The sequence below is a fragment of the Bombus vosnesenskii genome, unplaced genomic scaffold (genome assembly GCF_011952255.1).
Source record: "Bombus vosnesenskii isolate JDL3184/JDL3185 unplaced genomic scaffold, Bvos_JDL3184-5_v1.1 scf7180000013308, whole genome shotgun sequence".
In the NCBI taxonomy this organism is placed as follows: Eukaryota; Metazoa; Arthropoda; class Insecta; order Hymenoptera; family Apidae; genus Bombus; species Bombus vosnesenskii.
The window spans coordinates 1054878-1078195 of NW_022882957.1; the positions used below are offsets into that span (position 1 = coordinate 1054878).

The following is a 23318-nucleotide window of genomic DNA, read 5'->3' on the forward strand; positions in this document are numbered from 1 at the left end:
GGAAAACATTTTCAATACTGTAAATCACTTTAAACGCGCTGGAAGGATATTTTAAATAAGAAAAATGAGAAATTCAACAACAACGAAAAAATTGCATTACTGAAAAACACAGATGGAAGACAATCATAAGTAACGATGAATACTACATTTTTAAAATTAATCGGTAAAAATTTTAATTAGAACAAGTAACTCCGTTCTTTTCCAAAGAATAAGTTGGACGAAACTTCTCGGTCAATAATATCACGACTTATAGTATTTACTGATAATATCTTTGCATATAATATAGGTTTATTCCTTTATTGCCAACAAGTTCACAAGTACTTTTAATCAAGTTATTGCTGAGGCGGTCTTCGGGAAATTGAAAGATATTTAAAACCGCAAAGAAGGCGGATTTAACAGGGAATCCTATTAGAGGACTGATTTACGAGCTATGTAATTTAAAACTATTTACGTAGCGTTACCACGACGGACTGGTGGCTATTACATTGAGTCGCAAAACTGTAAAAGAAAGAAAAAGAGAAAAAAACAAAAGGGCGTCAGAGATGAAAATCGAAGCGCTACTTTTCGCGCCGTAGATCCAGCTTCCATTGTCTTCCTTTTTCAAAGGCTCAAACTAATTTTCTTCCTTGCCCAACCCCCTGCTGCTATGGCCTCGTCACTCTGTTCCAACCACTGCTTCTTTCTCTTTTCTTCATCTACCTTTCGTCCATTTTTTGCACATACATTCGCCACCTTCATTTGGCGACGCGGTCCACAATAAAAAAAAAAAAAAAAGTACGAACGAAGAACCACCGGAATGAGAGATTAATAATACAAACGCGTCACCGTTATTCTTCATGATCGACACTCACGGTTCATTCGTCACCGTAAACGATTCATAAAAGGTGCACATGTTTAATACAGCCTGCCTTATTTATTTCTTTTTTTTATCTTTCATTTGCAAAAGAATTGAAAGTTACAAGCGTCGACGACTAAAGTGTAAAACTTGGAACAACTAAATTATAAACGAAAGAAATTAAAATGAAAGATATGTGAAAAAACATATCGTCGACGATAAAAATTAAACAGTTGTGCAACTGAAGTCTATAGTTTATAATTTGTCGCTTATCAAACTATGTATGGTAACAGCGTAGTTAGACAACTAATGGAATAAACTTTTGCAATAACATACTTTCTGTTCCCATCGTTTTTCCCTCTAACAATATAATACAAGACGAACAAGCTTTTATATCCACATATTTTACAAAAAATCAATTTTACGAAAACTTACGTATTGTTTGTTCTAACAATTCTGGCAATTCCAATATCGAACAACATTTTCTGACAGGATTTATTAAATAAAAGGAACTACAGGACAAAATTACTTACGTTGAAAAGACTCGTGCCGATCGTAGTGTTTGCGACACTACAGAGATCACACCAAAGAGCAGGACAAAGACGCGTGCGGCAAATTGAATTAAACCGGCGTTACTTACAACGCGCCGCGGAGTGGTGTAGATTTACGCGCGGGCTTCGACGAAAGTTATGGTAACGACCGAGTTCTCTTCTCGCAAGTTGGCACGAGGAAAGCTATCGGTAAAACCGAACCAGTTAGTCGCGACCGGGATGAGAAAATGGCTAGAGAGAAGGGTAAACAGAAAGGATGGCGAAAGACTTTTCCTCGCCTTTCCCTTTCTTCCTTTTCCCAACTTTTCTCGCAGCTCCCTTCGTTCGGTCCAATTTCCTTCTGCACATTTTCCTGCATTCCCGTGCGCAAACCTCGCGAGTGGTCATTCGATATACGTGCCACTCGGAAATGTCGATAGCGAATTTCTCCGTGGAAAATCGGTGGAACCAGAGGGAACTGGGGATAAGTGCGAGCGTGGGGGCCTTCCTTTCGTACGTGAACAGAGAATGAGACAGAAGGGGAGGGTAGAGTGGTCGAAGAGCGAGCTATAGAGGGAAAAGAAACAGGAAGAAGCGAAGTAAGAGAAAAAGAGGCACACAGGGATGCGGGAAGGACGGGAGAAGATAACAGGACCGGGAGAAGCGAGGGAGAACAAAGGGTGCTTATCGACACCGCAGTTCTTATCCCTAGTAACTCCTTTTATTTTATCCGTTTCCGTTTCCCGAGCTACTGGGCTAAAGCCTCGAACTCGTAGCTTGTATCTGAAAGATAATCAGACTCTGAGACGTACTCGAATGCAGACGGCAATTTTAGGCCGCGTCCCTTGTCCCTCTTGTGTCGTTTTCTCAAACCAAACGAACGAAAATATCATTGTAGAACAAAAACAAACGAAAATAAGAAAGGTGAAGAGAGGAAATTAACTGAAAGACGACAGAATATTAATTGGCAATAAGGGAGAAGCGCTGAAAGTTGGGAGTTTGGACGTTGGAAGTTCTTAACGTTTCAAGTCCATCGGTTTCGACCAGATTAATTTCCTTTGAGAGTCGCATGGTACGAAGCAGGCCGCTGTTATCGGGTGGAAAGTGTAGTATCAATATTTAAACGACTTACTGAGTTTCGATGACGTAGTACAGGATAGGGTTGTTATGAGAATTACGGCTCGCCACCCAAGACAGACGCACGGACCTCGACGTGAAGTTCGATATAAGAGGACGGTCCGGCGGATCCGGCACATCTGAAAACAAATTTCCAAGTCTCAGCAATTTAAACAGTTTTATGGCTACTGATGTTTTTCTTACATAGCTTACACAGCTGTATTTCTCGTAATAACATTTGAAGTTTTAACAATCAAACGAAGCGTATTGCAGTTTACTTTAACTTTCTTAAGTGTTGAGTTAAGGGATAAAGATAGAACAAGTTTCAAAGCGTCACGACTATTAGTTTTCCTGTATTTCCTGTATTTAAAGAAATTTAAGCGAGTTTGGCAGAGATACTACAAGATCGTTCATTATTATTAAACCGTAGATATTTACGCGTTTGCGACAATTGTAAATATGCGAACATGTACAAAGATAAACATCAATATACAAAATATACATATATTCCAACATTTTAGGGGCTAAAATGCTTTTTTCCCAGCCTCGCTCTTTCTTCAATGCCTGTAAACATATGAATTTGCATGAACATCCGCAGTCTAATCGTTATTAATATATTTCATACAAAGTAGAATTATGTATTTTAACATGGCGTTGAATATTTTTGTTTCTTTACTATTGTTTAGAGCTTCTTTCAAAATGAATTTGGAAAATCGCCACTTGGATTGTTGGGAAAATAATTCGCGCGAGAGTTGGAAGGTTGGAAAGTCTCCCCTTTAACTCGCTGGTTGGGGCATTTTATCGTGGTTTACAAAGAGAACAAGCTTTCGAAGGAGTCATGGTCTGAAACACCGATCACGCCCGTTGCTGTAACCAGCGTCGGATAAGAGTCAGGCATTTAATATGCACTGCCATGCGAGCCACGGAGATATAACAGTGCGCGCACGTCGCATAAGATCATAAATGAGAACGGAGGGCGCGCAACCCTTGCACGATGGAGTCGTCATCCTCCCCTGACCTCGGTCGTTCGTGCGTTCTAACGTTTTGCAGCGGGACGAGAAGCTGGTCACAGTTAACTTCCAGCAATTAATCGCCCATTGTAAATGCAGCTACGATAAACGTTTCCCCGTTTCTCTCTATCTATTCTCGCGCAGATTTTAATTCGCGCACGTCGCTTCGTTTAAATTTTATCGAGTAATTTCGAATTGTCCCTGATTGATCTACACTATGGAATAGGTTTAATTTGATAAAAAGAACGAACTGCATACGATGGATTACTGATTACAATACTATTATGGACTAATACGAGTTTCAGGCGTGTGAAGATAATCTGATTGAAAGGCAACCTGGATTTGTACGTTTATGGTTGTTGTGTTCTCTCTCAAGCTGATCTATAAAAGATTCATTAAGAAATACTACTACATATAATGCAAATTGTAATGTAACATTTATCCTCGCAATTAAATAATACGCAAAATCATGATAGGTTACATCAATGAATTTTCACAAGTTACATTCAATGAACTGATAAAAATACTGCCCACCTTGGAAGACAATAGACGAAGATTTAAAAGGATTAAATCGTATGGTTTAAGAAAAGGTTCGTTAAATATAAAACACTAAAATTCATTAAAATATAGAAAGTGTTTACTATTGAATGTTTCACTTGCATTCCTTACGCACTGTCAGAACTATCGATTGATTCCAAAGAGGCTACTATAGCTACAATAGTAGTGGAGTAGTACTCCATTTATTACAACAAGAGTTTAGAGACTGTCTAATTAAATGAACCGCCTGTTAAATGAACTTCTGCCTATTAACTCCAACTATTCGAACGTAAACGCCTGTTACATAAACAAAACATCGCAGATATTGAGGAAAATCAGTGAACTCCTGTAACATATACTCCAGTTAGGTAAAAAGGAACATAAGCTTGCTTTTACATCTCCCTCAAAATAATATCAGGTATTCTACCCTCACCTCCAATAATTTCAACAGGCTAATGCACCGATAATAATTAATCGACCAGTCGGAGATAAACGACCAAGTTTATATCCAAAGCCTTTGACGCCCTTCTTTTTTTATCCGATCGACGAACAATTAGGTCGATTCGGAAGGTCCGAAAAAGTGCGCGTTAATTTCGCGGACAGATTAAACGCAATCTTGCATCGAGGCGGTCGCTTCGAATATTCATTCCCTCGTTAATAATTCACGTCACTCGATAACCAGAAGAGGAACCAATAGCTGATATTTCTTTGGTGACACGCGTCATGAAGGCGAACGCGAAACGACCATCTCCAAGAGAAGCGAAAATAAATCCTATTGTTGCGGCTTAACGAACTCGAACTCGATCTCCCGTTCGGCAACGGGAAAAATAATCGCCAGCCGACAGGGCCGAGTCATCGAGTTCGAAAAACGATGCGGGCTCGTTTGCGCAGTCTTATCGAGCGGACATGGAAACGCGAACGGGGCGTGATCGAATCCCTCTTGGACTTATTGGCTGGCCCTTCGGCCCTGTCAGTTTCTCTAACACCCGCTTTTGTTCGCGCGATCGGAACATCGGGCTGGTTAATGGGATGGATTCGAACGGATCGTTTAAAACTACTTACTTCTGATATTTATCGTTTTGTCTTTTTCTTCCATTGTTTTTTCGCGGGTGAGTTAGAAACATTTAGATTGTAAAATGTCATTTGAGTGTACATTCCTGTTTGAGTACTAAGACGTCAACGAAGAATTAAATATGCTCGAAGAATGATTAGGAAATTATCGACATTTATAAAAATTATTCAAACCATAGATCGTAAGAATCTATATATCGAATGTTATAACAATTTCATTAGTCTGTTATTTCTTTTGCCATGTCTATATCTGTTTCAATTCTTCCAAAAATTTTCAAAAATTTAGATCAGAAAACTATGACAGAAAATATCTTGTAGATATTTTCAAAAAATTAAAGATACGTATATCGAATCACAATTTTACACGCGTAGGAAATTCTAATCGGCCAATCGTTTTCCTTGACAATCTAAGACAATTGTTTGGTTTCGTATGAGACCAGTAAATGAATACTTGTGAATATTCATGAACTGTAACGTTTTTTCCTTTTTTCAAATATTTTTATTCAACAGAATAATTTTTACAAAGTATACATAACACAATTACTACTGTAAAACTGTAAAGAAATATCAAGAACAGTTTACACAATAGAGTTTTAATCTACTGTCTCCGTAATGAACGTGCTCTTATAGAACAAGATCATAATAACAATAATATAAAACTATTACATTTATTTACGTACATTTGTTTATCCATGAACCGTAATGCGCTATCAGTTGAACCCTGTTTGTTTCTAAATGAACAAATAAATTCTCGAGCAACTTTCGCGTTTCGTTACTTTAGACTAGAGCATATGTACACACAGGAATATTTCTTTAACGCAGAAGGTATACATTGTTTCATACCGTCAATATTTAAGTAAGGGAATGTAATCCTCGAGACAAAGGGAAAATTATTTGTAAACTCGAGATATTACTATCAACATGAACGTTCCCCTTACAAATGGCTCAAAGTTTTAATGAAACGATCTCTCAAACATTTTATAATCCTCAAACATTAAACGAAGGTAAAGTTGAAGAAATGAAAGATTACCAAAGACTGAAGATCACTCCAGGCCAACATTAATCCAAACTGTAGCGATTTTAATTGGCACAAGACACGGTAAATTTCGCAAACAAGAACTGTTATAATAAATTCTCAAGGCGCGTGTCTCCTTCGCACTGGATGGCGTTACAAACGATTTTTCTCAATTAGAATCAACCACGTTACCGGAACTACAGGCGAAATGTGTCTTTTACCCTCGGTAACGAGGATCCGCGGACGCTTGATACCGGAAGTTATATAGGTTAGGTTGCATACCGACGTAACTGCACACAGAGGGACGCCGCGGTTCGTCCTTTGCTATACGCGGAATATAAATTCCACCGAGGCCGTTTACCAAAATTTATGAGTGTCATTTTAAGAACTGTTTTGCCTTGCTCAACCATATGGCTCCACGTAAATATCTCTCACTACGCTTTATCGTTAAAGCTCGCCATCTAACCATTAACCTGCTGTTTCTTCCTCACTTTTTTCTTTCGATCTGGTGTTCATATTTATCAACTTTTAGTCGATCTTGTCAAGATACCGTGAGATATGCAGAAGTTTCTGTTCTTAATACTTTTTTTAAAAGGAATTAAAGCATACGATATTTTCTCATCTTAGGCCTACCCAATAGATTTACGAATTATTCTATGCAATATTCCAGACTTAATTTTTTAGATGCTGAAACTTAGCTGATTCGAGTAACTGCGCCTTACCCTATCGGTTATAAAGATATACCGAATAATGGAAGAAATAGTTTAACAAATAAACGCTGTTATATAAAGCGAAAAATCTATCTGGACGGAAACTTTTGCACGTAGCTGTGATTGGTATCATGGGGTTAACCGTAAAACGAATTAAAGCATCGATGGGATTATGATTTTGCAGCTTTAAGGGGTTAACGAAGCAACCAAACATTATCCGCGTAAATACACCGGAACAAGTTTATTTGCCGAGAAGCGCTTCATTCAATATTGGATGTTATATGTATCAATTCCGTACCTCCGCTCCGTGCCGGTAGTATTTTTGTCTGTGTATCGTATCCCTTAAACGTTAGTTTTCCTCCCTTTCGAGTACGCGATGGACTTTTCCTCAAGCAAATAGCTGATCGGATAAAGTAACGTGCTCCCGGGCTGTTCGATCGAGCCTTATTGAAACTGTTACCGTACCATCTGAGTCTGTATTACGTTCCATGGTTCCCCATGATGTACTTTCTCGATATTGTTTACACATTTCCCGCTACATCCTCCAATTCGCTTCTTTTCTTTAATGTTTGCAAAATATTTATTCAATTGCCGACATGTAATGAAGCGATATAAATATGTAGATATAACGAGCGTTATATGTAAGTTGCATAATCGCCACACACTTGTTGACACATTTCGCGTAAAGATACGTCTTTTTCGTGTTATTATTTAACCGATGATTATTTCTATTCCATAACGTTTTTATTAAATATTTGCATAATATTTTAAGAATATTTCTAGCCCTTATATGAAGATTAAAGCATTTTCTCAGTTATAGCAATCTTTTTCTAATAATCTTTTTAATTTTAAATCGAATTACAAGATAAGTATTAATTCAAAGACTAACAGCCTAATATACCACGAAATTCAGAATTCGCTTCTCGATGTATTTTCTGAGTGTACCTATATCCCAAGCTTCGCGATATATTTATTTAAAAGGTGCGCGATACAGATTACGTATTCAGGAGGAAACGCGAATTTAAAGGTGCATGTGAAGGATTTAAAGCGCTCCCAGGTTTAAAAAGCAGATTTAGAAGGAGGAATACGTTGGGGGAGGATAGGAGAAATTTCGCGAAGAACATCGGTTCTGCGTTTCGAATTGATTTCTTCTTGTAGAAAAGAAAAACTGAAGAAGCATCGTTTTTTCTTGGGATAAACTTTAAAGGATAAACTGTCTTCTAAGGTATCATCCACGCGATACCGCGTGCGACGGTTGCTATCGGAAATACAAACAGTTGTTTCCGATAGAACAATCGGTTAACACGAGCCATCCACACAGAACGGAAAGTTTAAAAAGATTTCGCAGCATTAGCCGCAAGTACCTCTCTAGTTGCGGAGTAGATTGAGAACTCTGACATCCCCTTCTAACGCCTTCCCTTCCTTTTAACGCTGGAATTGGGATTCGATATTGACAAGTTTCTATAACATCGAGCTCATAGAATGGTCGACTGTCAGTTTCGAATATCACCAAAAGAGAATTCTCTGTACGACGTTTCGAATATCACGCTTCATGAATACCGTGTTTCACAATCGCAAAAGGTCATTTGTTTGTTGTTTGACTTTATAACTCCGCCATATATCGGTCGTATCGAGTATCGTCCGATAGTTTCGCAACCCAGCAGTTAGAAGTGTTAGAGAACAATAAAATATATAATATACGCGACAATAAAAGATTAAATCGTAAAAATATGCTGTTATTTTATTGTTCGTAATTCGTAAAAGTTCTCTTCTTGTAAACCTTATAAAAAAGAAAGATCATTTTTATTTAGCTAAAATATATATAATCCAACTTCCATTTAATTTAACATACGAAGTGATAGCGAAATAAATCTTAGTGGTTTTCCAACGAAATGTTCTAACATTCTATTATAACTATAGAATAAAGATTGCTTTTTAAATCGCATATTGATCGTTGATTTAAAGAAATGTGATTTTTGTAGGATGTACAGACACTTTCATGTGACTTTATCGGTATAGTAGAAGAATAATGGATCATAAAAATTCTTAATTTTAAGACATTTACGAAAATGAGCTGTAAAAATGAAGTATTTTATAAGAAAATAAATATATCTATTATTCATATATGAATCAATAACGCGTTAAACTAAAATATGCAATGTTGCACGTGCGTAATATCAAGTGTGATAGAATTAAATCTCTAGCTATTTATTTCGACTGTCATTAAACCGACAGAAGAATACATTTTTAAACGTTCCCCTTCATAGATTTTATTTGTCTGGGATACATCTGTCCAAGGCATAATAAATGCGTTTCGAGCAAACGCGACAAACTGTATAGGAGGAACGATAACGCCCCTCTGTACGACGATATTTCCGATTGATAAATACGCACAGAGTCACGATCCCGCTGCCTTTATGTCACCCTTCTGTGAACCTGACCAGACGCCCGTCGGTATTTCCCTTCTGTCTGGATATACGTTGACGTTTTCCCCTTGGGTGGCCCCAGGACTATCGTTAGAACGAACGGGAAAACGGGATTACGCAGGCCGGCGTGCAAAGTGAAAAATCGCAACCGTCCCGAGGAAATTGGCCCGTGGTTCATTCTTGGCCGATAGTTCCACCAGGATATCGATTCGATTCGCCAGGATTTGCGTGGATCTTCTGTGGTTGGAGAAGCTGGAACCCAGGTGTAGAGCGACGACCAGTAATAGAAGGTACTTTTCGGCAAGCCTGTTCACAGAAATACTTTGCAAAGGTGAAAGGGTTTCCTTCCATTCTATCCTCCCTTTCATCCTTTCTTCCTTCGTCTATCCAGCCATCTTCAGATCCTTCTTTCTTCTCCCGAAATTTCTATTTTGTTCGATCCTTGCAAGCGCGTTCACAGAAATACTTAAATATTTCGCAAAGGTAAAAAGATTTCCTCCGTTTCTTTCTTCTCTTCCTTTTATCCTGTCTTGCTTCGTCTATCCATCCATCCTTAGATTCTTCTTTTCCTTTCCAATCTTTCCTATTTTCTTCCATCCTTTTATTTCACGGAAAAATCCACGCGTAAACGCGAGTCGATCCGGAAAAGTGTCGGCCACCGATGGGAATGCAATTTTCTAGGGGTGCATCGCATGGTAAATTGCACGTATAACTGCATCACGATCGAGCCCATCGTACTGCGATATTTCGTTAATGCAGTGGGAACAGCGCACTCGGTCGACTTTCGGCTGAATCGAAATTACGCGTACGTATTATGCCCTAGCTGTGTTACTTTTCTGCTTATAATTTGTTTCACGCTCATCGATTGCCGCCTCGTTAACGTAACGGCGGGCGCGCGCGTCGGCCTCCGTTGTCTGCAATATTGGCCTGTTTACGCGTTGACGGAACATAATACGCCAAACCCGTGTAAATTTCAAATTACATATTTGCCCGTTTCGCTACCCGATGCTCCAGGCGACCGCAAATTTATCGCGAACGGCTAGCCGAGATTTACACAATCGGCGTGTTTTACATTGGAAAATTAATAATCTGAGTGCTGGTCGACCGAAAAATTCCTGCACCTCGGTTACGTTCATTAAAAACAAATAATTGACGATATTTCGCTTGGGAAGACCAATCAAAAACCAAAAATCCAATTAAAAACTAACGAGGAAGTATTGGATCCGGCTGATTTTTATCCGTTTGAAAGTGGAAAAAAAATCATAGTGAACTAACTTCGTATTTTTGTTTGAAATCCCTGAAAAGGAGTGTTGAATAGGGTCACCGGGAATGATCCCGGGCTTTAGTTAGAGGTAGACTTCTCTGTTTAAATTTTTGTGGCAAGCGGATCACGTGTGCCGCGGAAACACGAACTCCTCTCTCAGTAGCTTTTCCTAACTGGTCAGCCAGCCTCTGACCACCAGTCGAGTTCCACGAACGCGAGTCGCGCAACCGAGTAAAACGTAAAACAGAAAAGACAGGCTGACTCGGTTGCTGACTTGGTTGGTGCTTATCCAGTTCCACTGGTCCGGGACACTGTATACCTTCCATCAGAAATATCAGTGTAAAATTAGCACCCTCTCCAGTACCTTTGTGCGAAAGCCTTCTTTTCGCGCAGCTGGTCATGGAATTTTAATGTCGTACTCGCTGCGGGGCTGTTGTTCTTTCGTCGATTTTTGATAATCTTTATTCGTCGACTGATTCTGCGCAAGGAAATGACTAGAGGAAGGGCTGGATGCAGGTTTGTCAGATTTAAGGAGGATTGATTTACCAGGGAAATTCATTTTCGACTTGGCTGCTGGCAAGATTGATTTACGATTTCAGGTACTTCCTTTCATGATCCCGACAGTGAATGAGGCATGCACGTCCCTAAAGCACGTAAGATGCGATCTTGGGATTCTTGTTTGCGAAATAGGGCGGAGCTTTCGAAATAGAATCATATTTCGTCGCGTGTGTTCAAGCACTTTTCAATCGATGAACATCTTTATTCGGAACAGTGTAGTATGGCGCTAGCTAGAAATGTTCGCGAAACATGCAATATATGCGTAATACTGGGAAAGTATCCGCTCTGGGCGAAGAGAGGTATAAAGGACGTAATATTGATGCAGTGATAGCGCGAGGTGACAGAACGCTGGAAAAATTGGTCCGTGACCGCGTGTAAAGGGCGCAAGACTCTTCGAGAATTGAGCACACTGCGCTGCTATACACGAACTTTGACGTGCACATGAACTTTTGCGAGGATGATGGAAATCGACGTAGAGAAGATTGTTGACAAGATTCTACTTTTAACAATTCAAAAGGCAATGGAATATTTCTGCTAGATTTTTCGATTTCTCGAACGTATAAATTTCATGCTCCTTCGTCCTGCTTTTTACTTTCATCCTCCATGTAGCGCAATTCCTACAATTGCCATCACGTAGACCTCCATTAACAGAGAATTCTCTAATTGACGTCGTTCCTATATCTAGCGAGTAAACCAATAAATACATACTTTTCTTTTCTCTTTTGTACTTTGATTGTTCACCTTCCTTTCCTTTCCTTCATTATATTATTATATATATATTTCATCTAGGATACAGAGAAATTACTATGCAAAAGTCTAGAAGCATCTACCAACATTTCTATCAATTTTTATTTCATTCACTTGTTTTCGCTTTTACAGCTAATGACAATATCCTGGTATCTAGTGTAGAATATGATGTTCTCCTTCGCATTGCTTGATTTGGTAAAATGTTTCGAAATCAAGTTATTTCAGAAGCGAATATTTCTCCTGTTAATAAATAAATAAATATATATCTATATCTTCTTATACATGAAAGAATTGTTATCTGTTATCCTTCTTTTCTCCTAACATTAAAAATCTTTTGTATAACACAGAATTTTCACAAGTGTTCGAACACTTTCGTGAAATGGCCGAAAGAAAGAGAAGCTCTTTAAAACTATGTTTTCACACGTTCATTTTCCAAACTTATTGTCAAGTACGATCCTATATACGCGTAATATTTGTTCACCTGTCCGTAAATCTGTTTGTCGCTGCAAGAATGACGCGTTCTCGCACAGTGTCTGCACGTATATGATTTTGTCGCTCTATTATTATAACGTCGACGTCACTCGATCGTGTACGCGTTCACGCGCGCCGTCTTGGCATTCGCGTTTCGCTTAAGCCGAATTTGCGCTTTTTCACTTTAGAAAATTACTGCGGATGATCCGTCGCAAAACAACGCTTTTATCCTCGATCTATCCGCCGTGATGCTCCAAAGTGCACAATGAACAGAGTAAAGCCGAGCTTTGAATAAACGAAATGGATGATGCATTTGTATTAAAACGGTTCTGACAAGTCATAAACGCATGCTGATTGCGTATTGCGACATATTCGACCGAAAATGGAGATGAATACGGATAATTAGAATTTTGATCTTTCACAAATTAGCAAATGTAATTATTGTTGATATTTGCTCGTACAAAGCGTTTCCCTGCGGGTAAACAGAACTATACAAATTAATTTGGGATATTACTGTCAATAAGAAATATCTAACACGCATATCATTACTACCAGCGTGCTGAAAATGACTTTCAGTGTAATAAAACTAATGATTTACCCGAAGTATTTATCCAGTGAATTGGTGTTGACACTGTGGCTTTCGTCCTTCACTTTCATTGTAGAGGAATCATCATCGCAGCGATCCTCCACAGTGAAACACAGTGAAATAGTGGTTCGTTGTCGGTATCTCGGTCCATCTTCCATCCGATTTGAATTCGACATTTTTTGGATGTGACCGTTCTTCGAGGCAGTGGGATTTCGCGTGAAGTCGAATGGAATTTATCGAATATAAAACAGTGCATTAGACGCGGAGAAATCTGGAGTTGGCCAGTGATGGGTACCTCACTACCTGATCCTGGCGCCAGGAAACTCTAGATGGGATTGGATCCGACTAATTTTGGTATCAATCTATCGATGTACGGTAATTCAATCTGTGTATCATATGTACAGTGTGGATATCTGTGCAAAGGGGAATGAATAGTGACAGAACATACGTGATGTATAAATATGTATAAAATGTTAAGCTGAACCATTTCATTTTGCCATTTTGTCTGTGCTAATGAAGAAATAACGATAGATAACCATAAACAATAAGCGGAGAACAATGGTCTGACTGAACTTCTTATTGCTACAACTGTTGAACACTGAAAGAATTAAAAACAGTACTAACTAACCAATAAATGGCAAAAAGTATACAAGAGATACGAAAAAGAGAATTAAATGGCAGCTACGGAGATAAATATCAAGGCGAAAAACAAACGCAAGCACGATCAAGCACTTTCTTAAATTATAACTTCTCTAATTTTCTTTCCTCTCTCTGCTGTATGAATTCAACTATAGCGATAAAACGAGAAGTAAAAAAAAAAAAAAAAAAAAAAAAAAGAATAAAGAAAAGGAAACAAAAGCAATAAATAGAGGAAGAGGGAAACAATGGCGATCGCTTCGAGAATTGTTTGTTTGCACGATGCTCAGATGTTTCTCGTACAAATAGTTTAGACAGAATTACCGATAGGATACCGAAATCCCTCGTAAAAATACACATTAGCGGAGGTTTAGCAGGGACAACAGGATGGAATAAGACACGGGAATAGTCGACGGGACGGTCGAGGGGCACGCCTTTGCAAAAAGAGAAATCACGGACAGGGGAGCGCGTTAGCTGCCGCAAATATTTTACTTGCGTCTCGGATGCTTTAAGTACGGTAGCTGAAGTACAAAGACAAATGTTGCCGCGAATAACCCATTTGTTTAGTGCGACGTAATACTTGCGGTCGCGGGCGAAAAAGCTTGGACGAAATAATGGCGCAGCACGACAACGACGACGAACTTTTCAGAAAGGGTAACAACCCTCTTTGTACGTTGTAAGAACCGCAAGAAGCGAATCGGTTCTGGAACGACGCAACCTTGCACCAAGGCATCGAAGCACGTTCGTGAGTAGTAAAGTCTTTGTGTGAGATGATTGAGTATAGAAGCTTTGATGGAACGTGTTTGAATCGCGCGAGTAATTGACTTTACAAAATTCCATAGCCACGAAGAAGTGGTAAACTGAAACCATCTCGAATAATACACTCGAGTGTCTTCCGTAAATCTGTATTTCGGGTGATCTATTAATCTTTACATTGCTACACAGTGTTTCGATGTACGCTAGGATTAAAAAGGTTATGAGAAAAGTATTACGAAGATTAATATTAATTAATATTTCAATAACACTCTGTAGGTGTTTATTTAATATCGTCATCGAGAAAAGCCTTTTGACTCTTTGAAGAAGGAATCCTTGGTTTCAACAGGTCGTAGAACTGGTCAAAGGATGCTAAACAAGAATGGCTGAAATCAGAAAAACGCTTCAAACACGTTTGGATCGCAGGATCACCACGGCCGTCGAGACATCAATTACCTACGAAAAGACGGCAACGATAAGAGCATTATAAAAAGTTCGTCACGTTTCGCTGGAGAACATAGTTCGCTACGATTAAACATTCAACGTCGTTCAAACGTTCTTTATGGACGAGCTACGTTCTGGCGCCGCCTATAACCAACGAAGAAAGCGCTATTTATTTTCGGATCCGCTGAGCAAACAATGCCTCCCATCCGTTTCGTGAGACTCCCGTAAATGAAGCTTATGTTAAACCTCGCGGATCGCCGTCGCGTCGTGCCGATAAAAACCACAAACGAATAGCGAAATTTTCCTCGATCAAGTTTGCCCTTTCTGTCCCATTTTCGGCGAAATCTATCCGCATACGTCTACTAATGCAATCTCGTGTTTTTACGGGCGCCTTCTTTCGCAGTGTAACGCAGTGACATATGCTATTAACCTTTTTTCCTTCGACGAGCAGGATGGAATTTGTTGGTTTTTACTTCGAGCTGCTCGAATTTCGGATGACGTTGTTAGTACTGACAAACGATAACTGGATTAATGTGATATAAATGGAGTGCGGATAGGGGCGTTAGTATAAGAAAATTGGTTGGAATAAATGAGGTTGGTGGAATAAATAAGTATATAAGAAAATACGATTTTCCAAGCTCTTGTATGAGGTTAATATAATGAAATTATTAATACCGTCCTAGATCAATATATAAAATGTTCGATAAAGTTGTGCCATTGTTCTGAATTCTCTCAATTTTTAATACTAGAATTCTTTCTTTCGCATTACATATTTCCGAGAGAGGATCGAGAACACATTTCTCGGATGGTTTTGTAACGAAAGCATAACGAATATTTGAGACTAGTATCGCCTAAACATAACGTCCTCGAACGAATATACGATTAAAAGAGCTGTTTACCGAGCTTTCACCGTATCTCTATTATTTTATTGCTTAATGTATTCAAAAATTGTTTTACAAGATATTTTCCTCCACGTACGCTTTCACGGCCAACTCGAAACACCATAAAACAATTGAAGTAATTTAAACAAAAACGGTATATCGCCGCACGGATGCATATTTCGTTGAACAGAAGGTAATAAAACAATCACGAAATTGCCAGGGAAACATTCTCGGTTGCTCGTTTTTCCATGTACACGTGGATCATAGGCAGTTGGCTCGTTAATTGAAACGCGATTCAGTTGGGACAAAACGCATAGTTCACAAAGGATTCGCGGTATAGAAACGAACCGAGGAAAGGGTTTAATTAGAGTTTAACCAAGAACGAGCGGGGCAGGGACGCGCGCACGGGACCAACGAGTGGATTTTAATCGTGGCACGGTAATTGTTGATATTACCGCAAAACGTTTACCATCGATGTTACTCTTTGATTCAACATCTCTCTTCCTCGCTCTTGACTGATCCTCTCTGCTTTCCTGTTGCTTTCTCCTGTTCTATCTTTGTCCAATTGTCGGTTATCGTTGTCGTTTTCGAGGGCTATCGTTCACAATCCGTCGAAACGTTTGGCACTCAATTTTCCATGGTTTTAAATACCGCGTGTTAACAAACCCCGAAATCGATACTAGACCAGACCATCGCGAACCCACGATACTAAACCACTCTTCGCGATGGTTATCCCCCCTGCCATTCGGTTTGTATACCCTTTACTGTCAGACCACAGCCAGTGATATTCGATGAAACTAACATTCGCTGTTCCGACAAATCTAAAAGACGAAGAATCGTGACTTGGAAATTTATTCGTTCGCATGTTCGGCCGTTTCATCTTTCCTGGTTAACGGGCATGGGAAGTAAACGTTGTAATGGGTACCTGGCGCGCTCTTATAATCGTTAGCGTCGTAATTAGTATTTAACCGGGAGCTGTTGATTTTCCGTAGCATGCTACAATATTCATAAATTCCTTGGCGAAGAATTATTATCGCGTTGCTCCATGGTCTCCTGTTAGTCGCGAGAACCGTTACAACTTAGTCAAAGTATTTATTATTAAACAAAACGGCTACAAGTTTCGTGTAAATCATATTTTTTTATCGCTAGAATTTCTTCCGCATGAAACTCGCCTGCGGAAGTTTCGAGACAGAGTTCCTCCCTTTTATCTCGCGTTCTCAGTTTATTATTTCGTTCAGAACTTCGATTCTTACAGTCTTCCGAGTTATTCATTTATGAAACGCACCGCTGAAACACCGCGTAAGAAGGATCGTTCACGGAACGTGTTCTTGTATGATTGTTAAGAAGATTCAACGTTTGAACGATGGCATCTCTCTGTTTTTCTTCCGAGGATCTTCCCTTAGTTCGCTGGGCAAACGAAGATTCTCTGAGGACTAGTAGAAATATTTTCTTACGGTTTATTAACGTAGAATTTAATATCGACGTATATTTTCACATCCTCGATCTCATTACGATCGTGATACGTTACGGGATCGTAAACGGTGCATAAAATCAATGGCAAGAGAATCGTCTGTCAGCCAAACGAGAGCGATAGCGAAACGGAGAGCGCAGAAATATGCCAGGAGATAACGGGCTGGGCGAGATTTCCAGCTGGAAATACGAGCGGATACGAATTAGCATCTACAAGCGCGTACAGAGAGTTCCCAAAATTCGGTTGGGCGGAACTGGCTGACGTTTCATTACGACATAAATGTCCGCGTCCATATCTGAGATAGTCCTGCAGCAGGTTTCCTGCCGCTCCCTCTCGCCCTTTCTCCATATCCTCCTCTTCCTCCTTCTTCTCCTTCTCCTTCGTCGCATCCTGTATGCCTCGACAATGTCGTCCGTGGTAGTCGTAATCGTCATCGTTGTCGTCGTTGGCATCCTCTGCAGGGGGGAAACAATTACTCCAAGACAAAAGATAACGCGTAGAGCCGGCATGGAAATTTGCCAAAAGTGTCAAGTTTGGTTCTCGCAGCCACGATGCTCCTCCGTGGCCCATCCAGCCGTCATTCGTACCCCTTAGCGTCTAACACACTCGCGAGACATCGAAAATTCACCGTTCATAGTAGAAACTTTTCGACCTATACAACAAACTATCCTAACGATCGTTATCGTTGGAATTTATTTGCCGTGGAATTGAATATCATCCGGCCAAATTGGGATATTCGTTTCAATACGTTCTCTGCTGCTAAACGATTGTGGTGCGTTTAGTGCTTCAGTTGTATGGCTGTGGTTTTCTCGAACAAAACTGAAGGTATTATATGCACTTGAAAATTAATTTGCTGCCTTTCTTAGATTTATCATTTCTTCACTGACTTTTTTTCTGGATCAGCCGGAATTTATGGGACCGTAGAAGATTGTTTTCCGGGTCACTCGAAGATGTAAAGTAAACTTTTGTAAAATTTAAGTCGAGTTTTCATTTAGCAACTGCTCAGACTCTTGGTCTCTAAACTTTTTTTGATTGCCTTTGACGTTGTCGACGAGATAAATCAAACATATCCCTCGGGAAATCTCTAATCTTTCGTCTCCTACGAGTTCGGCTTGCGTTGCATCTTCGTCCGAAGAAGAATAAGTAATCTCTGCGACTTCAGCAGTATTTCTCTTCGATTGAAAAGTCAAAAGCATGTTTCCCATTCCACGTATATTCTGTGCTTCGAACTTTTCCCATGAATTTATTAACGAGTAATAAATAAATGGCGAGTAGAACTAGGTCATTGTAAATATAATCGTTTCACAACGAATGTCAATGGTATAATAAGCTTTCGATCAGTGAGAAACACGCGTGTTTATAATTGGAAATTCTGTCGTTGGCAGGCTCGTTCCGATTTCCCTGCCATCGGAAACAATTAAGCAACGATGGGGATCGATGTTTTCGGTCATATTTTCAGCGATGTTCACCGGTCGCCTGCAATAATCGCGGAAATCTTTCTCTCGCTAGAGGAGAGAGCGTACACGTAACGGTGATAACAGCGCAATCAATTTTGGTTTGTATCCGATGTAATATCACGTTCGGGCCAAGTAACTTGACACGGATTTTCGAACATGAAAATGCAACCGAATCGAACGATACAACAACTTCAATTTCAATTATTGACAATGAGGACGTATGCAATGAAAGAATAGGAGACGTACAAATGTGTCTGGCTATTCGAGTACGCGATATTAACGATAGCTATTTCGCTATAATGTAAGTAAACTATTAGTGCTACTTTCTTCGTGCGAAGCGTGACAGTTACACAATATCCATTACCGGGGAAAGTTCGTTCCATTAACGATTCATAAACCTTTTACAGCAGTTCCGCCGTTCGGGTTATTAATTCTCGCGCTGGGCCACGTACTTTTAAAACCGCATTTACACTATCACATGAACATGTACCGCTTGCTGCTATCGAGTATTAGCCTCGGATTAGTAGTACTTGTTGATAGTTTAATCGAGTCGATTAAACTTCTTTTTTTCCTACTCGATTGCCTGTAATACTTAGTCGTTCCAATGTTTAAAGCTTTTAATTTTGAGTCTTGCAAATCTCATAAAGAGCTGATGTTATCTAAGTGGTATTACGGACGATGGAAATTTGTAAGTGCTATAGCATATACAGAATTTATTTTAGGTAAAATAGTGTATAATAACGTTAGCCAAACGTATAGAAGGATTAATGGTTTCATAGAATCTATGAACCAAGAGAGGCGTCAAATTATTCTTGTTTGATAAGAAAATTATGATTCGAGTCTTTACTCCCTGATCCTTGATCTTAATTTGATCCAGTCAGTCACGCGAGTTTCAACTGGCTGGCTAACACGTTTTCCGAATCATCTTATAAATTTATAGCCAAGCGGCAAATAGTCATCCATTTTCACGAGACACGGTTGTGCCGCGCAAAATCGTGCAGAACATTTACCGAACGAGACAGATTTACGTTAGAAAAACATAAAATAGCTTTCTTTCGCAGCATCGCGCACAAAAGCGTGCCACGCTTCTTCCAGACGAGAACGTCTCGTATCCACGGGAATGGTATTCGAACAGCGGGGGCAGGATCCTCGTGCGCGAGCACACGAAGCCTCAAAAGAAACCGCGTATGGCAGCTGTAAGAGGATGTAGAGAGAAATCGGAAGGGTTGGTAAAATTTATACGAAAGATAATATATATCGAGGCGTTTCGCCAAGGCTTGCAGACAGAAGTGGCTTATTTCTGGTGTCGGGACTCGGCCGGCTAAAGAATGTCCCGCGTTTGATTTATACCTCGCCACGGAAGTTGCAGATACACAAACATCTCCTCTGCCTCGCGTCCGAAACGTTTGCCACGCGTTGTATAACCGCGAGCGCATCGTTTCCCGTTGCTTGGCCACGAACGCGCGAATCCCCTTTTCTGACGGGCCACCTTCGTCGCGATTTATGGGGGAATTTCATTCCTCCGTGTTATCCACATGCCATCGCGAGCACGATCTTCTCTTTATGTCGCTTCGAGGGCACTTCGACGATCGTTCGAGAGAAAACGATGGCGAATCGGACGATTCTGCGAACGAACCAGCCGCATTCTTAAGGCTGCTTTGCAACATAAATTATTACCGAAAATCAAGGTGTCAACGGACGTGATACATCGCGCGGTAACGATCGATTCGTCGCGATGACACAAAGGCTTCGACGTCACGACGAGGGAAACTCAATATCCATGCTGCCAGAAAAATGTCGCTCCGCTATTTCACAAAAGAAACCTGATGCCAGGAAACCATTATTCTCGGACAATTCTTGCTACATCCAACTCGCTTCCTCTCAAAATTGGATGTTTCAGCGTCGTAGCCGGGTCCGCGCGGATATATCGGAGATTCGCCATCGGACAGTGGGGGTAGCCCCGGTTTTATTATCGAATTTTCGTGACGGCAATCACGATGCCTTCTCGTGCACGCGGCGAAAATAATCGCGACGCCGTGAACGTCCAGATGCGTTCATATTGAATTTGTAGCGATGCTGCCACGTGAATCGAGTATCGATTATTCAGGTGTACAACGAAGAATGCCTCTCCCTGATATTCTATAGTCGAAAAACTAATTTTCCTTACAAATTTCGTTCCGTTATTGACAAATATCAGGGACTTCAAAATATTCTATTTGTTTCTTTTCTTTTTTTTTTTTTTTACGAAATTAACGAGCTTTAAGATTGAATTAAAGACGAGGATGGCAATTTCGAACTAACCAGTGCGCTGCACCGTGTTGAATTATTCTGTGTAGACGTGACAATGGAGGCAATGAAACCCTGTTCAATAACAACGCGCTTCAAACCGTAGGTAATCAGACCCTCCCAATAGACCGTTTCGTCGCTCAAATACACCTACTTTGCCAATTACCAGATGCAACTACTTCGCCAATTACAACAACCGGCCAGTCGATTCCCTGTATGCAAAATGCCGTCACGCGTGTCCGAGTTACAGCCTCGCCAACTAATGAACGCGCCAAGTTCGTGCGCATACCGCTAAGGAAGTAACGAACCTTGTCGTGCGCCACGATTATTCGCCGAATGGTAGAGACAGACGCCTGTGGCAATCGAAATTGTCACGAAACACTCTCTAAAGTTCTTGACTATCCGGTCCTTTTCTTAGTTAACTTCCTGTATGAGGCAAGAAACGAGCAAAGTAACGAAGGATTCGTGACAAGAACAACTCCAATCCAGGTTTGTTTTTACAAAAGAAAAAAACGAATTTCAGTCTTCAATTTCTACTCGATACACGTTTTAATTTTTTAAAGAAAATATTCGTTATATTGCACAACTAGTAAGCGTAAGTGTATTTGTAATTATATCATAGAAGAATCGTGAACTCGATCATATTTGTGAAATTCAATATCTAACAATAAAATTATCGTTACAAACTATTCGTCGAATTGTTTAGAGAATTTGTTTTAAAATTCGTAAAACAGAAAGAAACAAAACTGAAAATAGCTTCTTTCTTCTTGAGAAATCACGGTGGTGCCTCCGTTCAAATTGCACGAAATTAAACGACGTTCTTTGACGCGTTGAAGAAAATAGCGTCGCGTTGCTGGAAAAGCAAAGGAGCACAAGCGACCCCGCCGCAATCAACAACTCGTGATTAAACGCTTAAGCGCAGACACTTTTTAGGCAGCGCGATGCTCGGCCCTTTCCGACCAGGGATTTAATTAGCCGCTCGAAATGATCCGGCAGAAACGAGGCTGACTAACGGGGTGGCGTTCAACCAGTCCCCTTATTTTCTCCAAACTAGGAGTCGCTTCAAACGCTCTCTCGCGCGTTTTTTCCTCGGCAATTCCTACACGTTTGCGAACAAACTTTCTGAAAATATTAGCCGCGATCCATTGAAAGTCCGAGTTCCAGGTCCCCAGTATTTTCATCGAGCCGAACAAAAGGAGAGAAACCAGAACGTACGAGCCAGCGAACGTTGAAGGATACGTCCGCGAAATACGATGCTTCGAGAATACATGTCTAGGTGGAAAATCGGATTCCTCGGCGAGATATTTTGTTTTTATCGTCCGTAAGACCCTACGTTTTATGCGAGCGTATCCAGCCTTATTCGAGGCTATTCTGTTTTTATCATTTTCTTCAAAATTAGCTAGACGACGTCCGTTTACGCATGAACGTTCCAATCTTTAACCAAGAGATCGTGATTAACTATTCAAAATTTCAGTCAATTTGTCAGTCAATTGTGTTAAAAACAGTATCTTTTAAATTTTAGCTTGAAATTCACTGTTATCTGCCATTTCCACGTAATGAGCAAACTTACCCAAATAAATCATCCGTCTCGCAAATTCAATGTTAACTGTATTACGTACGTAATGGGATTAAGAAATTAAAAAAAAAAAAAGTGGAGTTAATCAAACTTCTGAGGTGTTCAATGTTCAATCAAAATGAATTTAACAAAGTTCCCTGAATTAAGAAGGAAAGAAGGAAGATGGAGGCGAATAGGGAGAAAGAGAGTGGAACGTTGGTAATTGACAGTTCCAGTCACCGAGTAAAAATTTGTCAGGTAGAAGATGTACGTGATTGTTAAGTCGGCTGGATATTGCGTCAGGTTTGTCGGCGGTGACAAAATGGCGTCACCGGGAGCAAATGAGCCCTTTTTTCGGATCGATGATAGTCCTCGACCGGGATTACAGCCCGTAGAGAAAGGAGAACGACGTCGGAGAGAACTAAAGCCTCGCGCCGGCCCGTTCTTACGGGCTGGAATTTTCAGGCGTCAGGCTTCCCCGGAAATTTATGGCGGGGTCACAGCTTGGATCGCCATGAACAGTGCTCACCCTCCTTTATCCGAGCTTGTTATCGTTCTGAACCTTTTGCCCTTGTAGGAATTACATACATGTCGTCTGTGTCTACGTATGTATACATATACAAACACATACATAGTTATACCTACATACCGTAGCTAACTTTTTGGTTCGTTCGTGGGTACATACATTGTCGTATGTACATCTATATATATATGTGTGTATATATATATATATATATGGATAGACGCACGTACACACACGAGTGCAATGTGGTCACATACAACTGCTTGGACAGCGCAAAATTTAATTTTGATAATATGTATCCTGTATCTCCGTGGAGAAATACTCGTGCACGATTCTTACAGGCCGAAAGCAAAGCGTGGAGTCAGCTTGAAATCGGTATCGTTGAACGAAAGAAATCATAGATCGGAAGAAAATGCAATAATGGTCGTATAAAAAA

At 40.1% G+C, this 23318-nt stretch overlaps 1 protein-coding gene across 4 annotated transcripts in view; it reads right to left on the minus strand.

The window, feature by feature from the left end:
• The window catches only part of LOC117234763 (tyrosine-protein phosphatase 99A-like), a 420704-nt gene that overhangs the window by 85669 nt on the left and 311717 nt on the right, over window positions 1-23318 (minus strand). For all 4 annotated transcript variants that reach the window (XM_033496276.1, XM_033496275.1, XM_033496277.1 and 1 more), the window contains exon 3: window positions 2498-2621. In XM_033496276.1, coding sequence (XP_033352167.1) covers window positions 2498-2621 — 124 coding nt within the window. The remainder of the gene's footprint in view (window positions 1-2497; window positions 2622-23318) is intronic.